We start from the raw sequence: 22,730 nt of genomic DNA, 5'->3' as shown, positions 1-22,730 counted from the left end.
GGACCACATCAACCTCTAAATTACTTGCTGAGATGTATTGCAAATGGTCAACAGCCCAGTGCTACTTTTGTATTATTACCTTTGGAGCTATGACCTGACTAGATGCATTGTTACTTTCTACGTACCTCTGGAATCATGTGTAGTTGTTTCAAAGTCATCAGGAAGATGTTGAAACATATACATATACACAACTATAAATATGTAGAAGCCTAAACTCTTGCTATGTTTGTTACTGAACAAACTTAAATGATGGTTTTAACCCCAAAGGTTTGCTGATAGGACCAGTCTGATTTGAAGAGCACAGCAGGGCTGTGAAGGCTGACTTCACAAGATATGGCTACTATATATCTTGCCTTGCCTGAAATTTGGCTTATTTATTGTATCACTAGTCTATTGCTTCATAATTTGCCTTGGTATATATTCAATTTAAGAAGAGCTGTGTTTTAGAGCTCTCTGAAACAGTCTTGTTTAGATTTGGGCTAACCAGTTTTGATTTTCAGTTCTTTTACTATGATCCCACCAAATTGTAAAGCTGCTTTTATACTTTTCATGCATGTATGATCTGCCTAGAATTCTAAGTCCACTACATCACGGTGGAGTGTTATTTGTCTGGTATATATCTGATCTATATGGAGCTGTCAGTGGACCTGTTGGCAATGGAACAAATGTGGTTTTGGGAGTATGTTTAGGGAACACATTCCTAAAGAGCTGTTGTTTCTTTGATCTTTCTTAATGACCATATAGGTTGATTCAGATTTCAGGCCATACTTCCTTATCACTTTTACAGTATCAGGAATTTTACGTTTTTTAAATATCCTGGAATAGTATCTGAGAGCTGCAGGTGATTTTAAATAATAGTATTTAAATATTAGTATCTGGTGCCTTCCTCTGTAGAGGGTTCTGGTAATAAGCTTTGAAAACAATGAATTTTCTTTGCATTGAATTAATAGAATGGCTGTTAGGTAACAAGGACTAAATGAACTGCCTCCTTCAGGATGCACCTCTGTTTCTGCACAGTTCCTGCACTGATAATAGCTCCAGCATGAAACACGTAAATACTTTCCAAGAAAGCTGCAAATTACTTATATATACACCTTGTCTGTTGGAGGCCTGGCCAAAGCTTAAGTTGATACCTATTATTAAAATTCACACATCTCATTCAAGTCCTGAAGAAATGAAGGTTATTTTTGCATTTGTCTAGCACTGTGTAGTGACTTAGATCTTTGTCATATGAAGTATTTGGGTCAAAATACTACATGCTGTATGTTTGACCTGTTTAAATTCTCTTTGGAGAATTTTCTTAACCGGAAAAGGTTTTGTTAACTGTTTTTTGAAACCTGTTTCTTGATTTTTGTTCTTTCAAGTAGATGTACTGTCCATGTACTTCAAGGTCTTGGAAGTCCATTCCTTCTCCTTCTTACTAATTTTTTCTTTAAAAAAGTCCTTATGATTGAAACTACTGCCAGATCTACTGTTTCTGGTTGATAATGGGTACTTGCCTACTAATAAGAGTCATTGTAGTTTTGTCTACTATACAGGATGTTTATGTCTCAGGACTAACAGAATACTAGAAATGCTCTGCAGAGCAGCTTTGACTGCTTTTTCTTTGACCTGGTGTGCTTCATTTAATGTAGCACTGAGCACCAAGAGAGCGTCTATGAGTCATTGCCTCTCTTCCTGCTGTTCTGCAAGGATTGGAATAACTTCTTATTGTCCAGTCTCTGATTTCTAGCCTCCTAACCTGGCCAGCCAGCTTTGCCATGAAAGCTTAAGGCCTGAAAAGATTTCCTTAAAGTTACTGGGTTTTTTTCCTTGAGAAGCCACTAGTTATTCTGCTGTGTTTCATTGTCCTCCGCTATTGACTCTGTTGCCTCTATTTTGGAAATTTTCTGGTTAGAAGAGTGAGACTGACATCTTTTCAGTTGGCTTTGCCTCTCATAGCAGAAATGCAAGTATTCAGTTTTGTCTATGAGCTCTATAGCTTGCAGTTTTCATAAAGAGCAGAAGAGTGCTCATTGCTTGGGTCTTGGAGTCAGTACCACATTGATTCACTTTTGGAAGCCTGTTTTGCAGGTGAAAGGAATTTAACTAATGAAGTGCAGTTATTAGGGTGTGTGGGGGAACATGCTAAACTTAATAGGAACAGTGGGTTTATTTCTCTGCATTTCTTCAGAATTCCCATTGTATTTGTAATTGTTAGGGACAGTGGACTTATATCAAGCAACCCTACAATATATCAAAGCCCTTTTTCATCCAGATGATTTTCTAATCTTGATTAGAAAGCTTTACTGTAAAACAGAAAGTTTTACTTTGTTCTGAATTAAGATTTGGTTTGATATTTGAACTGCAAAGGTAGGAAAAAACATTTAAACACATAAGAAATGATGTAATGGGTTTGTAACAACTCAGAAACAATTGTAGCACTCAAAAAGTACTTTGTATCTTGCATCTATTTTGTAGATTCAGAGTGTGTAAGAGTAGTATTTGTGTGTTAGCTTTACAGTGGAGACAGAACACATGCTTTTTAAAAAAGTTGTGTTGAATTCATATTTATAAAACTTCACTTGAATACTTTATGAAACATTACATGATGTCAGTCATGAGGTATACATTATGAATATGTATTGTACCATATATACACATATGAAATGTATATTATGTTTTAAGTAAGAACTCAGTTTAGGTATGACTTACTGAATTGAAGAATCAAGTAGAGCTTTACTTTCTTTGCTTAAGAACTGATTTCCAGCAGTTTCCATTTCGATTCTGTTGCTTGGGTCCCAGATCCTCATCCCTAAAAGCTTCTGTCAGAGTCAGGTACTCATAGTGCTGTAGTACTATTAAGAGTGTGAAATTGGGATGTTTTCTTTTGGCAGTCTTATGATCCAGTTTAAAAACAAATGACTTTTAAACACAGGGAGGCAGGGGACAAAATAGTGAGAGAAAAGTGAGGGTAAAAATAGTCCATCTGTATATATGTGAACTTATGTCAAGTTTCTGGAATGCAGCTGCAACTTGAGACACTGTGGGATGTAGTGGATGAAGGACTGATCAAATGCTGTAAAGGTGTGGTCTGGCTGGTACTGAAGGCATTTATCAGCTGCTATGATAACTGTGGAGATAAAAAACTCTCCTTTGAAGTGATGGAATTGCCTCCACAGTGAGCATTGTATCTACTTCTTGTGCTGGTTGGTCAGGATGGCATTTTCCTGAATGTCTTTGTTTGAGGTTTTGGTTTATTTTGTTCCCTGTGTTTTGCTCCCTGTCAGGTTAACAAGGAAAGAGGTGATGGCAAAATGATTTGGGGATTTCAGTGTGATTTCCAAGGAGACTGGTCCGTGAGTTTTGGTGGATTTAAACTGGCCTAGTGACATTTTTTATATATCCCTATAAGTAAATAGCTTCTACTGGCTTAGCTTGTGAGCTGGTTTAACATAGGATCAGTCAAGTGCTAGTGCTAGGACCAGTAAGAGGGCTGAGGACAGAGTTGTGGCAGGACTGATCTAATTCAACTAGGTGTGAAGCTGTAGCCTAAAGGAGTTATTTCACCTGAAGCCACTTGTAGAATGCATTTTTGAAATTCACAGTAAAATTATTAAAAATGGAAATAGTAGGAAATAATGGAATAAATCTGGGAAGTTTGACGTTGAAGTTGTTCAGAATATATTAATGCTGCTTATGTTTGTAACAGATGATATTGCTTACTCATGTGGACGTCAGCAATGGTCTGCTTTTCACAAATAAGATATTAATGCAGTGTAAGACATGTCAGATTTTTTTTTTTAATCATATGGAGAAGATTCTTTGTTAAACTTAAGTTTTTATTTAATTACAAGTTTGCTGTTTGTTCTCTCCTTTTGCTAAAATTAGTCTTATCTTTTTGTGAAAAAGTGATTTCAAAGGTAGGAAAATACATTCCTGTTTGAAGCTGCTGTGGTTTATGCATGTGACAGTGAAAGAACTTTTCCTTACAGGGAATCGAATCTGGGTCCTTTGTTGGTCTTCCAGGGTCTGTGTTAATATAGCATTAATAGCACACCTTATAATTCAATAATCTTTTCTTGATATTCTCAAGAAACAACATAGCCATAACTTTCATTTTCAGGATATGTGAAACTTGGGATGGTTAATCCATGCCCCTGAGATTGGTGCAGTTGGTTAGAGCACGGTGTTAGTAGTGCCAAGCTCATGGGTTCGGTTCCTGGAGGCACCATTCGCTTCACAGTTGCCCTCCATGATCCTTCTGGGTCCCTTCTGACTCTGATTCTGTTGTGATGGATTCAGAACTGGCATGGTGACATCGACTTCATGGGGAGCAGAGCTTATTTCTGTGGAAGGAAGCCTTGTGCTTAGCAGAAACTGGGATTGAAAATGACTTTACCTGTGTGTTTTGTTACAGTGGCTTCCTTAGCTTGTGATCATAACCAGTGAAAACATCTTTTGACAGAACGTAAAATGTATGGGAGGGTGGTGGGCTGTGAAAGATTTGAGAGTGCACTGTGTTCCTTCCTTTTGTGTCTTTTAGATCTTTATTTACTTTTGATCCCTTCTTATAAGGACAGCGGTGAAAGGAAAATCAATTACTGTAAAAGTATGAAATACCATATTTTAGCATAGATGAAGCCACATCTGTGATTTATAGAAGTTCAGGTTTCTGTATGTGGAAAAGATAAATTTTGGATGACTAAAGAGAAAAAATAAATGACTTTTACAGGTCCCTTTGAATTCCCTGCAGTTTCAAATTGTGCTGTTTATCCATACTTGAACAATTAACATGGAATGACTTTTCATAACTTCTGTGAATGTAGTATGGAGAGTAGAAGGCAAAAGTGAACACTATTTATTTGGGCATTAATTAACAGAAAGTTGTCAGTCATCATTGAGCTCTTTCTGTTCCAAGGATATATTGGGTTTATATACAAATAGCAAATCAACAGGCTAGTACTGTCCTTCTGTACCTTTTCTTAATAAAAAGTCTCATTTCTAATGTTCAAAAGCAAAGGAGAAGCTCTTAATCTTTATTCTTGTGAATTTGCTAGCCATTTTTGTGAATTGCCATTCTAACTGTTGGACTGGTATTGCTTTTTTTGGGTTTTTTTTGCCTTTTTTTCTTGATTCGCCTACTTTCTATGTGCCTTTCTTCTATTTCCTTCTTCTCTTGAAGATGATTCTTCAGTGGTCCTCAAAGAAGAAAGGCTTAAGTTTTAGAAAGTAACAGGGCATAAATTTGGAAAACAGTTTCAAAGTCAAACAAAGCTGTGTTTTTTTCCTCAATTTTTTGTGTTGAAAAATTGTTAGTAAAATCTGGTGAATCTTTTCAGTAAAAGTTTATTGTTGTGTGATGTATTTTTAGACTATTCTTTGTTTAGTGTGGTTTTTGATGTGGATAAATAACTCTTTGATGTTGTTATATGTCCTTTCTAAAAATAGCTTGGGAGTTGAAAAGTATTCAGTGTCTCCTGAGTCAGGCTCATGTTAAGTGAGTAGGAAATCATTCTGTCTGCTCTAATGGGGTTTGGCTCAACATCATGTCACTGTGCATTAGCCAAGCCTCAGCTACTACCACACAGGAATTTTCCAAAGAATAAATGTTTTCTTTTCTTTTTAAATGAAAGAATTTTGTAAGGATTTTGTAAATCATAGTTGCTGTACATTTGAAATTCACACTGATCCTGCAAAGTCTTATGCCTTTTTAAGTTTTTTTTTTTTTTGTCAAAAGACATTTTTAAAAGTCATTATCTGAATGAGGACTTGAAAAATCAGACCAACCTCTGATTATGTCACAGAAAGAAGAAAGTCAGTGTTCTTCTGATTGTTCAATGGAAGATACTTCTGATACGTATGGGAAGAAGCTGAGATGTTGGATATGCGAACTTTGAGCAGCAGAAAAAAAATTGGCAGCTTTATAATTCTCTGGCCTCAGAATCACAATGGGCTTGAACAGAGTAGTTGGAATTTCAGAATACCATTTCCATACCACCTTTAATGTAAAAGCATCTACTCTGTGAAAAATGGAAAAGGAATGCTTTTCTTAGTATATGTTAACACTGCTGAGCTGTGCTTGGCTAACATTTTTCTCATCTGTTTTCTAGGTTTTGTAAAAGACACCAGATTAAATCGAATTCGAATGTTCCATGTGTTCCGAAACACTTGTTGATGATGTCAGAATTAGTTCTTCCACAGTTCATCTTTAGTCTGATTCAGCATTTGCGAGAGGGATATAATGAGCCTGGTATGTTTGGGATTTGCATGTATCTAACAATATCTTACCCTGCTGTTAGCTCTTTGCAGTCTGTGAAGACACTGTACATGAATGCTATCCATAGTTTATGTCGTTGTATTTTGTACCTCTCTTCCTAACAAAATTACAGCCTGACTAGGTGATTTGATTTTATTACCTGCTTGCATGCTTAAATATGTTTTAGGGGTTACTGGGCATTGTGCTGAGCTCTTCCAGAAAATGAAATGAGGTATAGTTTGAAATTGGTATGTGTGAATTTTAGACCATTGTGAATATATAAATTATTTTCATTTGCAATGGTTGTAACTGTTCTGCTTGTGACAGTTTTGGCTGAATTATATTACATCTACACCAAAAGTTCTTCTTCTGTGGTTTCAGCTCTTGATCTGCCATCAGAGAAAGACCTTCATAAAATTCTCCAGGTTTTGGAGCCTCATGTTTCCTTCCTAGAAGATCTGACCAAAATGGGAGGTGCAATGAGATCAGTTCTTACCCAGGTTTTAACTAGCCAACAGTTCTACAAAGATCTTAGCTCTGGTATGTTTGTGTTATTTCTAATAATTAGATTTTCAAACTATGAAGCATTAAGGGCATAAGTTTTGTTTGTAACTTCAGTTTCTGCATGTTTTTATTTGACAAAACACAGAAAAAAGCGTATTTTTAAGGCTATTATGTTGATAGGAGGGTGAGCTTCAGGAGTGACTAGAAACATTTGCTATTAAGATCTGTAAGAGCAAACATCTGATCTGTGTTCCAAATAAATGTATAAATAAACATCTTTTCAGAAAAGTTTTTATAAGAAATCCATTCTAGCTTAGTACTTCCAAACTAGTCATAATAAGGTTATTTGAAGTGGAATATTTCTAACTCATTTTCACAGAGGTTACTGGAAGAAACCTGAATGGCAAAAGGCCATTGTCTGTCCTTTGCATGTCTGTGCAAAGCCTTTTTCATATTTTTTTCTTAAACTTAACCTCTCCTCCCCCCCATTATTTATTCAATCCTGTACCAAATCACAATAACTGTGAAAATGTTGGCAGTCACAACTAACCCCAAACCCCTAGTGTAAATTAACTCCATGTTGTTTTCTTGTGATTAAGAGTCCTTTGCATAGGGACAGAACAAATAGTGATTACTGTAGTTTTAAGTTGCCATAACTGGCTTGGGCAGCAGCTGCTTAAAGAGCAGGCAATCCCCAAACCTTTATTTGAAAGGAGGAACACTTAGTAAAGCTGCCTCAGGAGCAGTTCTCTTTATTCTTTCCTTCCTTTCTCTTTCCTGTTATAGTATTCAAATGGGAGTAATTTAATTACTTCTCTTTCCTATATGTGATGGATTTCCTGATACCGAAATACAGAAAGGGAATGGAAAGTAAGACATGCTTATCTGGACTCTTGAAATGGAGAATATGTGTTATTAAATTAAAATATTGTGGGGCATTTTTTAGATTGCTTGCATAGAGTGTGAAGCATATGAACCGAGGAGCTGCTTTTGTGCTTTAATACTGTTTTATGTGTGTATTCAAGGTGTTGGAGAGAATGCATGTGCAAAGAAAAGTCATGAAAAGTACCTCATTGCTTTGAAAGGCTCTGGGTTGGCATTTCCTGAGGATAAAATTGCATGTAATATGCAGGAACAAGGAGCTGGAACTAGCACATTATCTGTTCAAGGTTTGTGTAGAAAAATATTTTAAGAGAAGACTTGATTATTGATGGGTTTTATATAAACTGCTTTGGGTTTATTTTTAAGAAAAGCTAATCTTAATGAAAGTTAGGGAATTACCTGTTATTTATTGCATTACCAAATTACAGGACTCTTACTTCTATCAGCAAAGCTAAGCATGTTAACTTCTTGTTGCTAATATGCTAAGCACTATTTTTCCAGTCATAATATTAGTGGAATTTGAGTAGGCAAGATGTAATTGCTAATAGTGAAATTTTGCCACTGCAACAAAGTGATTATCAATCCACAGCACTTCTTGTTATAAAGATTCTGTGGATTTTATTTTGTTGATCACTGAAGTCCATCAGACTTTATTATTTATCAGAGTTTTTTATTCAATTTCTGAAAGAATGTTAACACAGCGCACTGAAGTTCTGCAATGGCATGGATTTGCAAATCTCTGGTTTTGTATTGCTTGGAAATCTTACTCCAACTTCAATCCATTGCTCTGTATCTTTTAAAGAAGATTAATGTAGTGTTCCATTTCATGCTGGCTTAAATATCTTAAAATACTGCCTTTTCAATAATAGACTTATGAAAAGAATCTCTGAACTTTTTTATTTCAAAAGGTTTGGCAGGTGGTACAGCAACATCAGGACAAGGGGATTCTTCAGATGAGGTGAGGCTTTTTAAAGACTGTAATGACCTGCAACAGAATATTAAAGGGAGAGAATGCTTGCAGCCAAATCCCACAAATCTCATTACTTATACTTGCCCTACATTGTCCCAATTTTAGTAATTAGGAATAATGGAGGTATGAAGGAATAGATCTCATGCCTTTGATTTACTAAGGACCTCTTGAAAAATCCTGAGGTTTGCTAATACTGTTCCAGTTTAATTTATGTATGTAACTGAGAAGAAACCTGTGTAGGTATTCCAGAAATCACTATCAAGTAAATTGGGCTTGATTAAAGCAAACTTAGAGCAGGTAATGCTATGAGTGGTGTTAGCAGTTTTTGGCACTTGAGAATCCAGCTGAACTGGTGATAGCAGCAGTGAGAATTTCTCTGGAGATAAATTCCCATGTGTAGACTTGACCTTACTTACCAAACATATGGAGTGGGAGTAAAAAGGAGAGAATCTCATTTTGAGTGGAGCTTTAATAAATAAGTGGAAGAAAGTTAAATTCTGGTAGAGTAACTTCATCAATTTTTTCAGCTATTTAAAATCTAATTTCAACTAGTAAGCCTTAGCAGACATTTTGGTAGGTCAACATAACAGACTTCAAATAATGGAAAGAGATATCCCATATAAAAACATGAATCCTTCAGTGTGGCAAAAGCATTCGTGGACTGTGTTTCATTTGATTCCTTGGAACATAAAATCTTGAACAGGAGGACAAGTTTAGAGAGGGCCTTTTTTTGCCTTTTGCAGAAAGGAAAACATGAGAAATAACAGCCATCCTACAGATTAATCTTTTACTTCAAACCATCTACTATTGTAGAAGTAAACCTAAGTACTGAACTGTGCAAAACTTTCCCAAGCTGTTTAGTTCCCTGCAAAAGTACTGTCCTGATTTGTGATCTATGTAAATTTTGTAATCTAGTGTTCCATCTGTGAAACAATGCTACCCTTAGATCTTGGTGAGAAAGAACATTTTTAACCTTTCTACACTCATTTTAAATACTGGTAAAAGAAAATCCTGTTAAAAGTGTACTCTTGCCACATTTCTTAATTATAACATAGTTTTTCTCTGCTCTAAGAGAATATAATCAGGTATTAAAAGCAAACTGTAAATGCCCTGTGTAACTGACATGGGAGTACAGAGGAGAGAAAGTTATTTTTCTGATAAGCATTTCAGCTTTCCATCTGCACAGTCTATTTTGATTTTTGGATGAAGGGTGTGAGCTTCCTGTTCAGTAATTTGTATTTGCAAAGCAGCTCATGATTAAGAAAAAGATTATAAAACAAATAATTAACGTTTTTTACTGATGGTTTTTTCAGGGCAGGAGACTTGAGTTGCAGAGTCCTGCAGTTCATAGTAATATCCCAGCAAGTTTGATTTTTTTTCTTGAGAATACATGGCCCCTCTGACTGGGGACTGGGCAGTGGCAACACCCTGAGAACTTACTGACTCATTCCTGATGGAAGTACCAGAGGTACCCTGTGATCACAAAGACCACAGGATGCCTAAGTATTGAAATGTGTGTCCATCTTAAAATGAATTTTCAGATGGAGGAAATGAAAGGGTAGACAAAATCAGACCTTTCATTTCCACCATACTTGTGGCCAGTCCTTAGGTATAAAGTGTGAACAATCTCCTTCCTCAAGGAAGAATAGTAACTTCTTGAGATTCAGGTTCTTTATCATTCCAGAGAAGTTTGGAAGTAAAACATGGCATTTGCTTAGGGGAGAAGGATATTGAGTGCTAATTTTTAACAGTAGGTATCTGTATTAATTATATCTCATTTTATTAGCTCCAGTAAGAATCTTTATTTCTGGTTTCATTAGGACTACCAGTGTTGGCAAAGATCCATGAAACATTTAGTATACTCCTGTGATGTCATGTGCTTTTTTAAGATGCAGTGTTAGATTTTGTGAAGTGGTGGTGGAGATGTTGTTAACTTGTATTACATTTTGGAACCTTTGCTGTTTAGTTTAGTTTGTGGAGTACCTTGAAAGCTTCAGATGACAAGTGCCTGTGTAAAATGTTTCTGTTATTCTCTAGGGAACAAGCAGTTAGAATTGGCCTCGTAAAGGTGTCAAAAATACTTTATTCCTGCATCAAAAATTTATATTGATTAGAGAGTATATAGCTAATTACATATGTTGCCAACTTTGATACACATTATGTTGGCTGATATTTTTTCTCTGAAACAAAACCTGGCAAACCCTACAAGTGGATAAGGTAAAATCTTAAGATGTGCAAAGATTAGAAATTTTGTAGTGTTAAACTTTTGTAGCAATCAGTTTTAGAAATCAAAGTAACTAACCTTACAAAATAAATGAAATAAATGTGGATGATAAGGCTGCCTGTAGAGGGAAAAAGAGAACTTAAAAAATTGTTTTTCTCTAAAGGGTTGCTCACAATGCGTGATTCCTGTAAACAGTAAAAGTGGTTTTCTTGTAAGAATATGTTGAAGGCTTCTCTGTTTTAGTTTAGTAGTTAAACCAGAATTTTAAGAGCATACAATCTCTTGGCAAGAAGTTTCTAAGTATATGATTGTCAATTTTTAAAACTCTTCCTCTGCCCCAGGAGGACCAGGATGGCAGCCAAGGCGTGGGAAAGCGCAAGAGGGTGAAACTAAGCAGCACCACCAAAGGTATTTATAAAGTACTGATGATCTCAGTTCATCATGTTTGCTTTATGTTTGTCTTAAAAAATATCCAGGGATACTCAATTCACTTCCCAAGCACTGTAGTGCTGCATGTGACAGGTATTAACATAGCATAGTCTAAAAATGAGTAGCAAGTGAAAATGTGGTAATTGGCAGGTTAGATTTCCCTTGAGTGAGTACCTCTGTCTGGGGCTCTGTTTGACCATTTTGTCACCTCTGTGTTGTAAGCTGACCTGCAAAAATTCATTCTGTTTTACTGTGTGCCTATCAAGGCTGCAATATAGCTTTACAAAACAGGTGTTTGATCTATCTGTTCTTAACAATTTTTTTTTTATTGCGTTTGCAGCCAGGCAAGAATGGTTCTCTCTTGTTCTGGTTGGTCTTTTTGTAGTTTATTAATGTTTAAGATAAAATACTAGAATGAAGTCTCTTTTGAAACCACTCCATTTTTTCTTCTAGCTTGAAATTAGTCCCTTTTGCAGTTTGTAGTCCAGCATGAGTAGCATTCACATTGAGGTCAGTGAAAGTTTTAATTCAAGAGCAACCATAGGCTAGACAAGATAGTTCTGTCTTGTGCTTGACATGTTTCTGTGCTAGAAAGTGTTTATTAATATTTAAATGCTATTGTTAAATAAAGAAGAATTTTTTTGATTGTGTTTTTTCATTATGAGTGTGAGGAGACTGACATAGGAAGTGCAAAGAATTGAAAGCCTTGAGAAAAGAATATTTGGGTAGAGGAATTGTAGTGAAAGTTGGAATAAAGTTTCTGGAAGGTCTCTGGAATGAAGGTTTGGAGCCTGAGTTTTTAATGCAGAGGTTCATGAATCAGTAGTTTTGGAGATATGCAGGAAACATAGAGGCATCCAAGTAAGGTTCTCTTACTTGGATTTAAGAGGCTGTTAGCTTGTCTAAAAGATGAACCAAAGTCAGCTAACACAAGAAAAAAATGCTGCTGTTCTGATGCATAATAACTCATTAGGGAAAGAGGCAGGGAGGAAGCCCAGATTTAGAAGCTTCCTGATCAGAAAACCAATATCAGCAGTGGCATTTCAGGATAAGTGATACTTGAATTCCACATTTCATTTTCCCCCAGGATTGTAGTCTTCCCCCTCTGAGGCATCCCAACATGGACTATGATCATGATGTTGATAGCTCCTAATATCTGCCCCAGAGGAGGGAGTCTGACAAAGGGGGAAGGGTAAGTATCTGTTTTTATTAAATATCAAATAGTTTTCTGAAGTTTTCAGTATTCATATTTTATGTCCAACAGGGTATAAAATAAGAGTATGAAAAGAAAATTTTGGAAAACTGAGTATTGAATAAAAACAGATTTACCTCTTCCATATAAGCCAACTCCCCATCCCATACTAGCTCTGCAGTGGTACTGTCTTTATCAGGGCTATATACTGGGGGTATATTGGAATGGTACATCTTATATTCCAGAGAGATATTTACAACACTCTGTGAGGTGTTTTGTGGCACAAAGAAAGAATAAAATACTTCTTTAAGGAAAGTACAGTTTTTAAGCTGAGGTTCACTCATACAGGTATGGGACTGAGTACTGAGATTTTTTTTTTACTTTGTTTTAAAACCTCATACTGCATCCATCTGAAATACCAGATGTTTTTTAAACCCAGAGACACTATTTTTTTAAAAAATAAATTTAAAATCCAGTGATGCTTTTCAGAAGAGTGGGAACATTAGTCCCAGCATTCTTGATAAATGTTCCAGGTTTGGTTAAGAGCATTCTGTCTACTCAAATTATATAGCAGGTGTAAGCAGGTGTGTATTGTGTCCCTGCCTCAAACTGCTGCATAAAGTGTTGGATATGCCCTGTTCACCTATGCTGTGTGTCAGAGAAAGCTGCACACTCAGTGACAGATACAGTGTTGTGTCGTGTCCATGTCCACTGTTCTCACTCAGAAGCACTTGGTATGTACCTAAACTTGTGCTCTCTGCTCTGTGGGCAGAGGACTTCAGTCTTGCATGGTTACCAAGCTTTCCTGGGCAGTCAAATCACACATGCAGCTTCATAACAAGAGATGAGGAAGAGAACATAAATGAGCATCATATGTTTGTTGCTGTAGGTGATGTGTAATACCTTACAAATTAGTTTAATATTTATTAATATTACAACATATTATAATATTTTAATGTCTTTTATGATCATAAAAAGGTAGTGTTTTATATCAATGCTTGTCAAATATATTGAATAAAACATACTCATTTTTTTTGTGACTTGCTTGAGTCTTGAGGAGAACCCTAAAATTTAAGTCTGGGCAAATTGGTTACTTGCCTGGGGAACTCTGACACTTGGGAATGGTGGAAAATTGAGGTAATTCCTGCTTCAGAAGAGCACAAATGTCTGTCTTGCCTAGAACAGGCACAAAGCTATCCAGTGCAGCCTCTAAAGCTGTCACACTTCAATGAAGATGTGAGTCTTCAAGGCCAGATGATGTTCAGTGCAAATGTTTTTGGATGTGTACAGATGGGAGCACTTCATGCAGTCCTGTTGGAATATGTGATTTGGTGTGGAGCTATGTATCCTCAGGTGTAATTGATTTCTAGGTATAGAGAAGCAGTACTATTATTTCTTTCTTCTTTAGTCCTCATATGTTACTGGAGTGAACACCACCTGTTGTAGTTGTAAAGCATAATTTTTCTAGAGGTTGATTATCTATGATGAAGAGTCTTTATATTTTAGTTTTTTGAAAACAGAGTTAATATGATTTATGCTCTATCAAGTGATCATTTCATGTAGTTTTTTCTAGCAAAGGTCAGATTGCAGCTTTGCAATCAGGAAACTGATCTGCTTGAAAACACAGCTGACAAAATGGAAAGAGCCTGGACTTGATTCCTATGTAGGTGCCCCACAGGGATCTACTATCAGTATGAGTAAAGGGGCAGAATGAATGGGTGGAAAAGGGGAAAGATGAGACTGTCTCTCCTGCTACCATCAGGAGTTAGTGCCTCTTGATTATCTGGGTATGGTAATTTTTGTATTAAAAAACCCCAGCAAACAGCTTAGTGTTGGTCAAGCAGTGCATGTATTGCTTTGAAAGTAAGAATAAAGGATACATTATTGCTTCTATTTATTTTGCTTAGAGCTTGGTAAAGTGTTGTTTAGGTAATAGAATTAATCACTTAATCATAAATTGTATTTTTTGTTTTGGTATTTTAACTTCAGTTAAGCAGTACTCTACAGTGTTTCCCCTGGTTAAGTAGTTGTGTAAATACTGTGCAATTTGCTGTCATGCATTATAATCAGTGTAGCTGTTACAGCCAGGTGATGTGATTCAATGCAATCAATGAAGATTGATAGAATTGTACTGAAAACTTTCACTGGCTTCTCTGGGAGATTCTTTTTATAGCTACAGACTCTGACACTCTGCAGTATTGGTGATCTTCATTTTCCCAGTGTTTAAAAAGAAATTATTTACAGAATGAACGAAGATGTTCTTAAATTTTTTTTCCTGAATTTTTATGACTGCAACAGCACTATTATTGTTCTTAGTTTTAACACTTACTGCATTACACATGCCCTGCTTCAACTTTTTATGCAGATCAGTCTATCATGGATGTTTTGAAGCATAAATGTTTTCTAGAAGAACTATTATTTTGGACAATAAAATACGAGTTTCCACAGAAGATGGTGACTTTCTTACTCAACATGCTGCCAGATCAAGATTATAAGGTACTTGGCCTTACTTAATTCAAACCTAAGTATCTTTTTATATTCACATACTTAGTGTGTATTATCCCTTGCAGGACATCATGTATGCTTATGTTTGAATAATAAGTAGTAAAATAATGCAGATCTTTTACCTTGTTTTGAGTACTTTATAAGAAGTTCCTAAGTGTTTAGTATTTGAAAACCAATATGGACAAAGCAAGATGGATAAATCTGGAGCAGCACTATTAATTTGGATTGATGATTTATTTTCCTTTTTGTCTTTGCCTTTAGTGCATGTTTGCATGTGTTGGATTTTCTTTCATTTTATTTTACTTTGTAATTTGTTTTTTGTCACTAAAAGCATGTGGATCAGCACTGTATGATTGTGTAATGTGGTATGGCTAGGGAATAATTGCAGTGATTTCATTCCTATTTCAATTATTGTAGTAGGCAGTGGTTTTTCCACACAGGCCATTACAGTGTGAGTATTCTTGCTGCAGCTATACCCTAGGTAATTTTGGCAGCCTTCCAGGTGCTTCCTTACAGAGTTTTGCAGTTGTCCCTATGAAGTATCTCCTGGCCCAGAGTTGTGGAGACTGGATGTCATCTTCCTGTTTTAAATCTTGGTGTGCAGCCAGGTTTGGTTGTTTGCTCCACATGTTCCCAAGACCTAGTATACATAGCAATCAGGCTTAACATTTTGCTCTGATCATGTCATACCCTTGAGCCATGCAAATATTTTGGACCTTCTCAATGCCTGCTGGGAGGAAATTGCAGTCCAGGCATGCAGATTTTTTCAAAAATGTCTGTTTATAATGGGACAACACTGTATTTGTGCCCCCTTAAAACCTTGCTGCATCAAAACAAAGGAATGAAGATTACTTGCAAGGAAGAAAAAGCCAAGATACGGGCCTTGAGTAGTACTGTGTCCATCTCAAGACACCACTTTGATTTGGGATACCAGCACAGATTCGTCCTGGTCTTAGATTCAGCTAATACCTGAGGAGACATTAGGACTTCCTAACTGATGATCCATTGCTATGAAGCTTGAATTCTTCCTGATATTTGGACACACACACGGACATCCAGTTCTCCTGATCCATTGCCAGCTAAATTCCTGCCTGTAAAAACGCCCAGCTACTAGCAGCATGCAGAAGAATCTGGTAAGTGTTGCTGTGTTTCCCTTACAACTGTACCATGTAATAACATCAGCTTCTAATGATTGTGGGATCTTTCTTCCTTTGACAGTGAGCCATAGTCTTCAGTGACGTTCTTTATTCATTTTCTTTCTTCACTCAGAATGGAGATCATGGTGTATTTGGTCTCTCTACTGATTGCCACCTTTAACTGGAAATAGTCCATTTTCCACCCACCAATACAGCGTGCTCAGATTGAAAGGTTTTTATAAACTGTTTTGTTGGTTGGTTTTTTGGTTACCAATTTCGTACTGTTTTTCATTAAGCAGCTAATTCCTACATTAAAGCTTTAGTAGAAGCCCAAATACCAAGGGTTCAAAAGTTTTTTAGAATCTGTGTTTAATTGTCATGGTCGTCTAAATGGCATTTTAAGTAGTAGAGGAAGCTCAGAGCAGGAAATGTATCACATAGCAGTACTAGGGAGGCAGTAAACTTTTTTTGCAAGAAACCTTTGCTTTGTTGCAAAACTGTCAATGCTGCATGAATTTTAAACATGTTTATGAGGCCTGTGGTTAATTTACAAGGAGTGGCTCTACCTTTTACATGGAAAAGAGAGAACATAACATTTTGGGATGAGTTAGAAGAATGTTTTATCTTACATGCTTCCATTTAGCTTTTTTGAAAGAAAAGCTTGTTTGCTGATTAATCATACTGCATTCTCAAACAACAGGAATACCTCTAGGGATTTAAACTGCTCCAAATGGTCCCGCAGCTTTCTGCTACTTTCTCTCATCCCATCTACACTACATGTACTGTTCTAATTTTTTCTCTGTCTGCTGTTGTGCAATTTATCTGATTCTTTGTGAGGCGATTTAGCTCATTAAATCAGCAGAATTCTGCTAGGTTGGATTCCTGGTAAACTGAGGGAGATAGCTGGACACAGAGCACAGAGCTGCCTATCTGCATATGCTTTGAAATTGTTGAAATCTCTGACCTCCAGCATAAGCATATGAGAATCTATCACTGCCCTGTGTAGCAGTCACTGAACCACTAGCAATCTCAGTTACACAGACTTTTTTTTTTTTTGAAATAGGAAAACAAACTTCCCTTTAAGGATTCCCAGTACTGAAAAGAGGTGTTGAAAGGGGTGGGCTAAAACCCTGGGTTAACTAGCTCTTCCCTCTCTCCCCACTTTGGCAAATGAGAGAGATAGCACAACAAAAAGTGTGGTCTTTGCCTTACAGATTTGGGCTTGAGGCATCCCTTCCATCACTCTCTGACATTTGAAGCTTGGAAGACTTACAAGTGAAGAAAAAGAAAGCAGAAGAGAAATTTATTGAAGCTTCCAAGAAATTAAAGATGTTATGGTGTGGACCAGAGGAGAAATAAAAGGCCTGAGAAAGAGACTTTCCTGTGACCAAGGAGAAGGCAAAGAATGTGTTGGCAGTAAACAGGAAGATGCTGGAAGAGTGTAAATCATCCAAGAGCAGAGCCTTGCTGAAACTGTGCTGAAAAATGCAAAAGCATCTGATGGACATAATGAATCAACAAACATAATTAACAGAAATGCTGTTCTGTGTCAGGCACCTCCCATAGTGACCCTTGGGGCAGCTATTACAGCAATAGGACTTCACCAACCTCTGGATATGCTGTTGTACAAATTCTGTAGAGCAGTTTTTCTATTGGAACCTTAATTTTAGTGCAGCATTCAGCTGGCAGAAATAGTTTACATCTTAGCATTGAGAATATAAACATGGGAGATGTAAGTTCTAGCTGAAGCATGGGGTTGGTGTTAGTCTCCTGAGAGTTCTGGGATTGAAGTTGAGTGGTGACCAAGAGGAAAAGCTAGCTGAAAAAATGAACTTTGTTTTTCTAGAGGTAGAAATTTAAAAGCTGCTTAAGATCATAGAGAGTAAGTCAGTGAAGATAATTCGATGCACAGGAAGCATGTGTGTCTTAGGAACCTCTCTTGCAGAAGGTTGGAGCTGAGTATTTGGAAACATGTTATGACAGAAATTGCATTCTTGCTGCATTCTATATTTTTCCTTAGTTGTGTATATTGGCCACTGAGAGAAAGGATATGTGGATGGACTGATTTGGCCTATTGTGCCTGGTTTTATGTACTGACTGCAGTTTACCACAGTATTTCAGCTTCTTAACTTTTGGAATGAGTTTAGTTTCTGCCTCTCAAAATTGGAAAGGGTTGGATTTGTTTGTTTAACTTGCAAGTGAATGTAGGAGTAAAGCTTCTGTCTTTCCTTTAGTTAAGTGTTTTCCAGAGTCTCTACTATTATACTGTAGTGAGAGCAAATTTACAGTACTTTCAGAAGTTCATTATGGTAAACGAGTGAGGCACAAAAAATTTTGATGCATGCCAATGTAAACTAAAGAAAAAAATTCCAAAGTTTGTCCTTAGAGAAGGACCTTGTTTTTGCAGTCAACTTGAATTGAGCGTGCTGTGTAAAACAAGTGAAACATAGTTTCTTCATCTCAGAACCCAAAAATCCTATTTAAACATAATACAGTGTGAAGAAGTAATACATAAATAAAGTATACTCTTTTACCAGCAGCGTTAATACACTAACTTCTTAAAATACCTGCTACATATTTTCTGTCTGAGGCTTAATGTGAATTAGGGTGTAATTAACATTAGTGTGAATGTCTTGATGATAGGTGCTAATGCCAGTCATGAAAATTGTTTCAGGCCTTTAACTTAAAGGAAATTATGTGATGGGAATATCTGTAATACCAGAATGATATTGTATTAACTTTGCTCAAATATTGAGAATATGTTGTGCCAAAAACGCTCTAGGTGAGAACAGTTACCATTGTTGGGTGCTGTGTGTGGAACATACTTTCAGTTATTATACAGGTTTCCATCACTGTGGGCCAGGTATAGGAAGGCAAGTTAAGTATTCTTGCAGTGTTTCCTGCAGTGATGTCCCCATTCTCACCTTGGTTCAGTTTCTTGCATCAGCAACTTTTTCTTTAGGGGTATTTGCTGGGAGAACCAGTTTCTGTACCTAACAGCAGAATTATGTCATCATGATTTTGGAAGTACTTCTGGGGTGATAATAACATGGTAGTGCCATAATAAAAATATGGGAGCACTGACTCTAAGGCAGATCAAATAAAGTAGTGATCTGTATACAGTCTGGTGAAAGCATGGCTGCTGAGGGTGATTTTAAAATTTCTAATTCTATGCTTATGAAAGGTTAATACTTCCAGAAGGAATAGGCAAGGGATTTTTAGACTTTGGATTTTTATCACTACACAGCTTGTCTTCTTACTAAGCCAAGCAAGTCCAGATGGTGCTAATTCAGAACCTAAAGTACTAAGTGAGAAGTGATTTCAAAGCTAGCAGATATGTTCATTGATGTGCAGTGAAAAGGTTGATTTATAATGCATTTTAGGCTAATGGAGTGGAACATAGAACTATACTAAGATATTTATATATATTTATATATGTACAATACATTTAAATACTGATCTGGTTAAAAAAACCCCCTAACAGTTCTGTGAAGAATAACAAAGCTGCATATTAATTTAGTTATTGAGGAAAAAGCACTAGAGGTTTATTTAAAAAGTATAGGATGCTATGACAGTAGAAATGAAAATCAGTGTAGAAATGTCTTGCTTGAAAATAAATGAAAACCTTATTTCGTGGTTAGATGGCTGCAAGTGATGAGGCAGCTTTATAAGGCACTACTAAAATAATTGTTCACAGTGTATCATTTTAGGACATCCTATTGTAGGATGTACAAATTTAGGATAAAATAATTGTTAGAACTTTACTACTTTCACAGGCATGCTGAGACATTATATTCTTGTTTGAACATTTCTGGGTTGGCTTTCTTTAGTCTGGGAAGTATAGAATGAGAAGATTAGATTCTGGGGAGAGGCAATAAAATTAGCAGCCTAAGATACCCCTCCCTATAAATAGGTCTTTTCATTTGGTCTGTTTCTAGAAAACAGTCATCACTTTTGGTTTGTCATAGCAACTAGTGTTTCCCAGGGTATGTTGATTGTACATTCATAAAGGAATATTTTATAATGAAAGAAAGATAAGTTTTGTATGATGCTTATTAATGTCAACATTTCTTTATAATTTGCAGATTGCTTTTACAAAAACATTTGTTCAGCACTATGCTTTTATTATGAAAACACTGAAGAAAAGCCATGAATCAGACACCATGTCTAATAGAATTGTGCATATCAGTGTTCAGCTGTTCAGCAATGAAGAACTAGCACGCCAAGTAACAGAAGAATGCCAACTGCTGGATATTATGGTCACTGTTCTGTTGTACATGATGGAAAGTTGCCTTATTAAAAGTGAATTGCAAGGTAGGTTCAGTTGTTTGTTTGTTTGTTTCTTTCCATGAATAATAAATTGATTATAGAGGAAATTTAAACTTTCTTTGGTGATCAATCCACCCCACTGATGCCTTTCCAAAAATGTACAGGATCTAGCAATATATGGTAGAGGAAGATCTCAAAATTCCCTGGGAATATAAAGGTAGTTATCAGGAGTGATACTAATGTCTTATCCTTTGGTTTGTATGGTTTTTTTTTTAGGAATGTTACATGATTTAGAATGCAGGTTATTACTTACTAGTTAATTTGTTGTGTGAAGTGCATAAGCAACTGTTTGAATGAAAAATTATATACACAAATTGAGACCTGTATGAATTAAAAAAATAGCTTGTGAAATTCTTTGAAAATATTTGCAGTATTTAAAATTGTTTTAATTTTTAAAACTTGTGATTGCCTTGATATAATTAGAGGAGAATAATTCAATAGTTTGTCAATATAGCAATTTTATCAACCTTTTGTTTGACAAAGTGGCAGTTTGAATTTGAGCTATTGTAGACTGTATAACTTCTTTAGTGAAAACAGCTGTTCTATTTTCACCCTCCTTGTTTTACCTGTCCTTATATGAAAATGGCACAATTGAATCTTTCTGATGTCTGATATTCACACTCTTATGTGCCTAACAGACTGGAGACCTCAGCCCTCTTCATCCTAGTTTGAATCTGAAAGTACCCCCTAGACAGGCTGAGTGCTGCTGCTAAATAAGTATCACAAACTTAGGCATGAGATTGTATTTTTTTTTCCCAAAGTATTCTTGTCTCAGAGTCCAGTCTGTGTATAGCCTAAACCAAAATATCTGTGCAGAAGTGGGAAATCCTCTCTCATCTAGCTATCAAGAGTGCCCTCATTCAGCAGCACTTCAATATGAAAAATGTTTCTGTTGCCCTACATAGACTGCTTTCCTGAATAAAGGACTTCCTTTATTCAGGAAAATGCTGAATATTTAATAGTTTGTATATCAGGTGATTTTTGCTAAATAAATGCCATATTGGTGGAATGTAATTTAAAACTCTTTCTAAGCATCTTTTGAATGTTACTTTTTGGTCAGTATGGGATGTTGCTAGCATGGTGGTAGGGGTCTGCAATGGGTCAGAATTTCAATACAGCACAAAAAGGCTGTACTGGACAGGCCAAAGAGAACCACTCTACATACAGGTTTACCTCATCATCCAGAGACTGGAGTCTCTTAGTAAGTGTCTTTTCTTCTGTTCTTCTTTCTGTTGAAATAGAGTATTAACTGACATGGGTACTGGAAGTTGTTTCACTTGGATCGTGAATCCAGAACCAATTCTGTTTCCATTCTGATCTTTCTAGGAGTCCCTCTTATGAAAAGGAAACAAAGAGATTTATTTGGCAGATGTAGAGGATGGAGCTTCTGTGATTTGGGGTGGGAGAGAAAGAAACACCCCCCAGGCTTTGATTTCTCATCCTCCTCTTCTAGGAACCTTCTCCTGCCCCAGTGTTGGGCAGGCTGCATAAACCCTCTCTGTCCCAAATTCAGAGTGGAAATGTTTTGCTCTGCTCTTTTCAGACTCAACATGCCAGTGTAGGTTTTGATCACCAGATATGTTCTTGAATGCTGTAAGGTACCTTGCTCACTGGGGTTATGTCAAATTCAAAGTAGAATGCAGGTGTCTGTAATAGGAATTGTATTATTTGTTTTTTTAATAATTAGAAATATTGGAAGAGCCATAGCTGTGATGGTTTTCCTAACATGCTACTTTCCAGAGGTTGTGATATTGTTCAAAGTTTAAGTGACTCTTGCTGAGTGGCATCTGTGTAGGCTAGTCCATGATGAAAAAACAGCTTCAGGTACGTGAAAGAACCATTTTAGTTTTCTGCAGTTTTCTCTGTGTGTGTCTGACCCCAGCATTACAGTACATCCTAATCGATATTTTTGCATTCTTTTGTAACTTTATTAATAAATGAAAGAAATTACTTTGTGTTCTTGTTTTGTTTTTTTCTTTTTTAAATCTAGATGAAGAGAATAGTTTACATGTTGTGGTGAATTGTGGGGAAGCACTACTGAAGAATAACACTTACTGGCCCCTGGTTAGTGATTTTATAAACATACTTTCACACCAAAGTGTGGCAAAGAAGTTTTTGGAAGATCATGGTCTTTTGGTAACATGGATGAATTTTGTTTCATTTTTTCAAGGTATGTGACTTTTATGATCAGTACTAATACAAGGACATTAAGACAGTTAATGTTCACTGTAGCTCAATCCCTACAGTTCTGTATGTATATATTTAATCTATTAGTATTCCCCCAAGACTGTATTTCTTGAAGAGTACAGTATATTCTAGAA

At 36.3% G+C, this 22,730-nt stretch overlaps 1 protein-coding gene across 4 annotated transcripts in view; it reads left to right on the top strand.

Moving 5' to 3' along the window:
* The window catches only part of UBR3 (ubiquitin protein ligase E3 component n-recognin 3), a 97,319-nt gene that overhangs the window by 5,978 nt on the left and 68,611 nt on the right, over window positions 1-22,730 (top strand). For all 4 annotated transcript variants that reach the window (XM_077181424.1, XM_077181426.1, XM_077181425.1 and 1 more), the window contains exons 2-9: window positions 6,093-6,232; window positions 6,620-6,778; window positions 7,768-7,911; window positions 8,533-8,582; window positions 11,160-11,226; window positions 14,805-14,935; window positions 20,166-20,394; window positions 22,400-22,579. In XM_077181424.1, coding sequence (XP_077037539.1) covers window positions 6,093-6,232; window positions 6,620-6,778; window positions 7,768-7,911; window positions 8,533-8,582; window positions 11,160-11,226; window positions 14,805-14,935; window positions 20,166-20,394; window positions 22,400-22,579 — 1,100 coding nt within the window. The remainder of the gene's footprint in view (window positions 1-6,092; window positions 6,233-6,619; window positions 6,779-7,767; window positions 7,912-8,532; window positions 8,583-11,159; window positions 11,227-14,804; window positions 14,936-20,165; window positions 20,395-22,399; window positions 22,580-22,730) is intronic.

This window comes from Agelaius phoeniceus, chromosome 7, assembly GCF_051311805.1.
Source record: "Agelaius phoeniceus isolate bAgePho1 chromosome 7, bAgePho1.hap1, whole genome shotgun sequence".
Classification (NCBI taxonomy): domain Eukaryota; kingdom Metazoa; phylum Chordata; class Aves; order Passeriformes; family Icteridae; genus Agelaius; species Agelaius phoeniceus.
The sequence above is the reverse complement of the archived record's forward strand: the minus strand, read 5'-3'. Positions and strand labels throughout refer to the sequence as shown.